The sequence below is a fragment of the Miniopterus natalensis genome, chromosome 1 (genome assembly GCF_054644295.1).
Source record: "Miniopterus natalensis isolate mMinNat1 chromosome 1, mMinNat1.hap1, whole genome shotgun sequence".
NCBI lineage: Eukaryota > Metazoa > Chordata > Mammalia > Chiroptera > Miniopteridae > Miniopterus > Miniopterus natalensis.
Genome location: NC_142081.1, coordinates 157,328,751 through 157,336,383, shown reverse-complemented (window position 1 = coordinate 157,336,383; position 7,633 = coordinate 157,328,751). Strand labels below are relative to the sequence as shown.

At 47.5% G+C, this 7,633-nt stretch overlaps 1 protein-coding gene across 3 annotated transcripts in view; it reads left to right on the top strand.

Moving 5' to 3' along the window:
* Positions 1-324: 324 nt before the first annotated feature.
* The window catches only part of ANXA3 (annexin A3), a 49,677-nt gene continuing 42,368 nt past the window's right edge, over positions 325-7,633 (top strand). The window contains exons 1-3 of one of the 3 annotated variants that reach the window (XM_087826776.1): positions 325-394; positions 921-964; positions 2,778-2,830. In XM_087826776.1, the coding sequence (XP_087682902.1) occupies positions 2,816-2,830 (15 nt within the window). In that variant the 5' untranslated portion in view covers positions 325-394; positions 921-964; positions 2,778-2,815. Of the gene's footprint in view, positions 395-845; positions 965-2,777; positions 2,831-7,633 lie in introns of those variants that run through there. The other 2 variants (XM_016213118.2, XM_016213117.2) reach the window with 2 other exon arrangements.

Sequence of the window (7,633 nt, the reverse complement as noted above, 5' to 3'; positions counted from 1 at the left end):
TGCTGTTGGCGCCAGGCCGCGCGCTCCTCGGGAGTGGGGACCGTCTCCTCCTGAACGCACAGTGCCTGGAACAAAACCAGCGTTGCAATAAACCCGCAGAATGTAATGGAAGTGAAGACACGGAACCCGAGGGAAAGGTTTCAACACGAGGAGGGTGGGCGACGCGGGCGGGAACGTCCGGCGACCCCCGAGGCCGCGGGGCGCGGGCGGAGGGCGCGGCTTCCCCGCGGGCGCGCGGCCGCCAGGTGGAGCCGGCGCGGAGGCGGGGCCGAGGAAGGGGTGCGGTCCCCGCAGCGGTCGCGGTCGCCGACGGCCCGCGGGGAGCCAGCTTCGGGGCAGCGGCGCGCGGGACGCACACCTGGCTCGCGGTTCCCCGCTCTCCCGCCGCTTCAGGGTAAGTGCAGCCCCCCGCGCGCCCCGCCCGGTCCGCCGCCAGCGCCCCGCGGTCCCCGCGCAGGTGCAGGGTCCGAGGGACCCCAGCGGGCACCGAGTCCACGTCCCAGGTTTCAGAATCGAAGAAACAAGGCCAGGGGAGCAAAAGCGCCGTGCTCTGGGAGGGCCCCCAGCTATGGTCACCCCCGGGTGCAAACTGACACCCCGCTTCCCGCGCCCCCGGGCCCTTCTCTTTCGCCACAGCTAGCGGAGGAGGGACCCAGCTGGCAACTTCAGCCGGCCCTAGAGGCCTGGGGCCCAGGAGGAGAGCGGGCGTCGGAAGGGTCCCCTGGGCGCGGGCGCCTGGGGAGGGCGGGCCAGGCTCCAGGCTGCGTCTGATTCCTGGAACCCACCCCTGCTCGGGAGCACCTTGGCCGCTTTACCTGGGCAATTTATTTTGTTTTACTTATTTTTTTTTGGAGGTAGAAGAAAAGTGTGTTTAGACACTGCGCGCTGGGAATCCGAGAAGTTTGTTTTTTCTTAAACAGGTTCGCCGTTTGCTTTGATTGCAACAGTGTTGAGTTCCCCAGACGTGAGTCATTCCCGGGCATTGGGCGCTGGAGTCGGCAGGTGGGGGACATGAGTGCGGGACCGCGAAAGGCCTATAGAAAATCGTGGCCAGGAGGCTCTGGGTGGCTGCTGCTAAGAAGTTGCACCCCCAGAGCTGAATTCTTTCCGAGGATTTCTGATCACAGAAATCCTCCACACACTTTGCCCGCATTTACGACTCCCTAAAAAATGTAACTCACTAAAACGTTACTTTGTAAAGATGTCACCATCGGCTTTCATGAAGGCAAAAAACTTCAAACTGACAAGAAAGGGAATTTAAAGATGGAAAGAAAACCAGAACCTTGTTCCCAGAGCCATGTGGTTGCGCAGAGAAATCTATTTAGAAACAGGATGCAGGAGGAAGTCAAAGGAAATGATGTAGCCATTCTAATCCCTTTCAGAAGGGATGTTTCAAGTTCTGTTGTTAGGTCGTTTGGCCGCCGCTGTGGAGTAATTCTTTATTTCTTAGCACTTAAACCAGTAATAATCGTTAATAATTTAGAAATTATACTGGATCAACATATGTTGAGTGTCAGCTTTGACCATGTACGGAACAGCCACTTGGGTAAGGCAGAGGCGTGGGGTTAAGGCCATACCTTTGGAGAGCGGCTGCCCAAGTTCAGTCCCTCCTCACTGGCTGTGTGACTGGACTGTTATTTTACCTCTCTGTCCCCCATTTCTTCATATGCAAAGTGGACGTGTTATTAATGGTACTTATCACCCTAGATTATTCTGAGGCTTGTATTAAATCACTCATTCATTCAACGAGTATTTTTTTTTTTTTATTGCCTTGTATGCCCCATTGAGCCAATATGGAGAAAAAAAGGTCTAGCTTTACAAAATTAACCTTTTGGTGTGTTTTTTGGCACACAGTAAGGACTCACAAAGCTAGCTGATATGATGATACATATTATTTTATTTAATGCCAGCTACAGCCCTCCTCTCCCGTTTTTACACATAAGAAAACTAGAGGTCAGAGAAATGTGTCTAGCTTGAAGAGGCAAAACCAGGACTAGTGATACCTTGTATCCACTATGTAGAGAGAGGGCCCTATATGGTGTTAGACCCTGTAACTAGAGAGCCTGAGAAAATCAGGGCTAAGTATTTTCAGGGACCAATGTAATTTCCTGTTGAACTCTGTTCTGGGGCTATCATTGTATTTTTAGAATATTTTGTTCCCAGGATGGGTGTGAGCAACTTGCATTTCTAAATCATCCCTTGGAGACACGCCAGCGTGTGTGAATAACACTGACCTGTGAGTTCCCAGCGGGAGCCCCTCCGCATCCTGCCAAGGACGGGCTGGGCTGCCTTAGAGAGCAGGCAGCCGCCTCTAGCAGCCTGCAGGCTTGGAGCCACGGAAAATCCAGATGGAAGCTTTGCTCAAACACAAGGAGTCACGTGGAAGCCAGCTAAAATTTATGTTGAGAGGGTACAATTTCCTATGTTTTTGTCATTCCCTAAGATGGTAGTCTGTCTTGATTAAAAGAAGTCAGCAATCAAATACTAGGTTTTAAGTTAGTAAAAAATTGGCTTTCCAGGAAACATATTTGTAAACCCCTTACGTCAGTTTTTTTTCTTTCCTTTGGAGCCCTTCACAGGCCTAGCACCATCTCTTGTATACAGTAGGCACTCAGTAAATGTTGGTTTAGCAAATGGGCTACCTTGTGTTAAAAACACATCTTCTTGAACTGGTTTCTCTTTGGATATTGGTTCTGTTTTCTGGATTAAAGATTAAGGATGGTGAACTTACTGTGTTTGCCTTACTCCATTTAGCAGGTTTTTTTTTCTTTTAATAGGTTAGTGTGATCTGAACTCAAGGCAAAGGCGGGATAGCATGGCATCTCTCTGGGTAAGTAAACATCAAGCCTTCCTAACACAGTAATTTATCTGAGTTCAATCAAAATACAAAGAAAAAGTTCTGAAAGTTGATAAAAAGTTCATCTGAAAAAAATTAACTTGCCAAAAAAGCTCATGGAAGTCCAAAAATAATGTATTGTAAAGGTACATAGTTAAAATAATTTATGATGGCACCAAAGCAGAGAGGTCAATAACAGAAAATTTCTTTAGTATATGATTTGGGAACTTATTATATGATAAAGATGATATTTCATAGCAGAGGGAAAAGATGGCTTATTCAATAAATTATGTTAGGAAAACTTCTAGCCATTTAGGGAAAAAGTAAATCTGTATTCCTTCTCCCTTCTTACATAAAAATATATTTCAGATGGATAAAAATACTGAAATGAAAGAGATGGGGTGTGGGTAAAATTTAAATAATCTAGGAGTGGGGAAGGCACCCACAACTGTGGCATCAATCAAAAGCCTAAAAGACAAATATTGATCTACTTAGCTATATGTAAATCTATAATTTATGACAGCAAAGGATACTATTAGTAGAGTCCAAAGACAACCCACAGGGGAGAAATAATTACAGCACATCGGACAAAAGACTTATTTCTTTAACATATAAATAACTTGAATAAACCCGTAAGAAAAATGGACTCAGTAGAAAAATTTGCAAGGGACATGAGTAGGACATGAAAAAAATTATAAATGCTCAACAAACATATGGAAACATGATCTACCTCACTGAAAATTAAAGAAATGTAAATAACACAATAAGAAATCATTTCCTGCCTAAGAAATCAGTAAAGATGAAAATAATGGAGTGAGACCAATGTTGCAGAGGATTTGGGTACGACAGGCCCTCGCCCGCTGTCCCTGGGAGAGTGAACGTGGCACCCATGGATGTTATTTTGTTAATCCCTGTCCGTGTTTAAACGTGCAACCCTTTAACCAAGTAGTTTCACTTCTGGGTATTTGTCATATAGCTATATTGGTATAAGGTTGAAAAAATAGGGACCTAAGGATGTTCATTTGAATTAATGAATATATGCAGACAGCCTAAATGGCCATCCTGGGACAAGAAATTAGTAAATCACTCATTTGTAATTTATAGCCATTTTTTATGTGATCATTAGAAAGACTGGGCGGGAAGGGTCAGCTTTATATGTACTGACGTAAGAAAATGCCCGAAGATATATTAATCAATGAATACAATCGAGTTACAGACTGATGTGTACAGAGTGATTCTGTTTATACATATATATGCATATAACATACATATGTGTATACACACACGCACACACACACACATATATTGTATCACATGAAAACTTTCTGGAAAGGGGAGCCGTTGCTTTGTGGGTGCAGGGCTCCTGCTCTGCGGTGCATGAAGAGCTCTGGAGCCAGGGCCGCGCTGAGCAGTCTCCCCGCCACCGGACCGTGCACGTAGAGGGGTCGCTGTGGTCAGCTTTATGCTGAGCTTTTACCACAGTAGAAACCCTCGGATTTGTGTAGATAAGTCGCTAAGTTTTATCCGTTCTCTTGTTCCCTCTTATACACAAAACACACAAACACACAAACACAAATGACCGATCAAGTCCGTGTTTTTCTACAAACTGTAGATGGGCTGGTGGTTGCCCATGTATGGGGAGTCTGTGGGGAGTCCACGGGGAGTCCACGGGGAGTCCACGGGGAGTCTGTGGGGACTCCACGGGAAGTCTGTGGGGAGTCTGTGGGGAGTCTGTGGGGAGTCCACGGGGAGTCTGTGGGGAGTCCACGGGAAGTCTACGGGGAGTCCGTGGGGAGTCTGTGGGGAGTCCACGGGAAGTCTGTGGGGAGTCCACGGGAAGTCTACGGGGAGTCTGTGGGGAGTCTGTGGGGAGTCCACGGGGAGTCTGTGGGGAGTCCACGGGAAGTCTACGGGGAGTCTGTGGGGAGTCTGTGGGGAGTCCACGGGGAGTCTACGGGGAGTCTGTGGGGAGTCTATGGGGAGCCTGTGGGGAGCCTGTGGGGAGCCTATGGGGAGTCTGTGGGGAGCCTGTGGGGAGCCTGTGGGGAGCCTGTGGGGAGTCTATGGGGAGCCTGTGGGGAGCCTGTGGGGAGCCTGTGGGGAGTCTATGGGGAGCCTGTGGGGAGCCTGTGGGGAGCCTGTGGGGAGTCTATGGGGAGTCTGTGGGGAGTCTGTGGGGAGCCTGTGGGGAGTCTGTGGGGAGTCTATGGGGATTCCACGGGGAGTCTATGGGGAGTCTATGGGGAGTCTATGGGGATTCCACGGGGAGCCTGTGGGGAGTCTATGGGGAGTCTATGGGGAGCCTATGGGGAGTCTATGGGGATTCCACGAGGAGTCTGTGGGGAGTCTATAGGGAGTCTATGGGGAGTCTATGGGGATTCCACGGGGAGCCTGTGGGGAGTCTATGGGGAGTCTATGGGGAGCCTATGGGGAGTCTATGGGGATTCCACGAGGAGTCTGTGGGGAGTCTATAGGGAGTCTATGGGGAGTCTATGGGGATTCCACGAGGAGTCTGTGGGGAGTCTATAGGGAGTCTATGGGGAGTCTATGGGGATTCCACGAGGAGTCTGTGGGGAGTCTATAGGGAGTCTATGGGGAGTCTATGGGGATTCCACGGGGAGTCTGTGGGGAGTCTATGGGGAGTCTATGGGGAGCCTATGGGGATTCCATGGGGAGTCTGTGGGGGGTCTATGGGGAGCCTATGGGGAGTCTGTGGGGATTCCACGGGGAGCCTGTGGGGAGTCTATAGGGAGTCTGTGGGGAGTCTATGGGGAGTCTATGGGGAGTCTACTGGCGCAATCTGATCGAGACGGGGGACTCCTGTTGCAGTTTCAGTCCTCACGGTTGAAGGTGAAAGCCTGGTTGGTTTCCCAGGTCTGTGTTCTCTGGGGAAGTGTTTCATCCTCCTGTAGTTTTAGATGAGTGAACAGTCCATGTTGCGTTACTGCTTCCTTTGTTTGGAAATGTTCACTGTCTCTGCTCCGGCAAATGTTCTACACTTAACCCTGATGAAAGGACTTGGTGCTTAGTGGTTTGTACACTGATTCCGGGTCCCTTGTCATATATGCCTTTAGGGCCATGGCAAGCGCTCAGGCAACCCACAAATTAAAATGCCTTGGAACATGACTTTTATTAAGATACATAGTAGTATTTTTTCTGTATGCTCCTTCTACAGTGCTGACTTTCTTATGCAGATATTCTGAGTTCTTTCCTCCTTGGTCAATTCTTAACTTACTTTTGCAGAATAATAATGAATGCAGTTACTCTTTTTGTGAACCCTCACATTAGTATTTTTATTATGGAACTAAAATATTTCTAAATTAACTCATAATCATTGTAATCATCATAAACCCTTAACTCTAATTTGCAAAATGAGGAAGGAGAACATAGAGCCCCTCTGGACCCAACGGATAAAAGCAGTTTCACAAAAATGTAACTTCCCGTAAATATGATGCCTAGTAGGTTTGTTTTGAAAGAGCACATCCAGAGGGCAGTTAAACAATTAAAGCAGTAAGTACCTGGTGCAGTGGGCCCGACTGAGAGCAGAATGAAGACAGTAAGGCCACAACGCCAGTTCTCCTTTTCATAACTCTCTAATTGAATATAGCATTGAGCAAAATACTTCGTCTCTCGCTGTCAGTCTCCTAATCTGGAAATGGGTGTGCTAATAGCACCTACATCATCTAGTGCTTGTCAGCATTAAATCCGTTCATGCAAAATGCATTAACAGTGCCTGGCATGTAGTGAGCACTCTGTAAATATTATAATCATTATAATTTCAATATATTAATTTCTTCCTAAGAACATATTTCTTGCTAATTATATCTTTGCAACTCTTTTAGTAAAGGAAACTCTGCCTGTTTCCTGGGCCTAAATTTATTACAAATCAACAGCATACCCTCCCCATTGGGCTGATTTCTCTGAGCTACCTGAAACAGATAGATTTTCCCCAAATAGAATCTTTCTGACCACTGCTATTTTCAATATTTCCTAGCACGTATGTATATATGTATATATTTAATACTTTATTTTTAGAGGAATTTTAGGTTCACGGGAAAATTGAGAGGAAGGTACAGAGATTTCCCATATACGCCCTGACCCCACACACGCACAGTATCAACATCCCCCACCAGAGTGGTGCATTTATTATACTTGATGAACCTACACTGACACATCATCATCACCCAGAGTCCATAGTTATATTACAGTCACTCTTGGTGTTGTATATTCTGTGGGTTTTGACATTTATATATATTTAAAGACCTATAATGCCCCATTTCCACTGCAAGTGGGTGTGCTACACCATTCTCACACTGCCGGAGTCACTGTCAGACGCCCCAGGTTTAAGGGCTCAGTCCCCACTTCAGACATCAGCTACAAGGCTTCAAGCCACCTGCCTTTCTGACCAATTAGCTGTACATTTGGGGATTTCCATGACCCTCTTAGGTTTGGCAATTCTCTAGAACAACTCATAGAACTCACTGAAAGTGCTATACTTAAAATTACAGTTTGTTGCAAAGGCTACACACAGGGCGAGGTCTGGAGGGGCCCGGATGCGGAGCTCTCCGCCCTCTGCCCGTGGATCGCCGCGTGACCCTCGTTCGCAGCCAGGAGGCTGCTGCAGCTCAGCGTCCAGAGTGTTCTCTGGGGCTTCGCTGCAGGTGTGGTTGATGAAGTCACTGGCCACGTGATTGAGCTCAATCTCCAGTCCCTTTCTCTTCTCAGATGCCAGCCCTCTAAAGTCCTGGCTGGTCTTTTTTAGTGGCCACCCTTTTTAAAAAAATAATAATTTTTTAA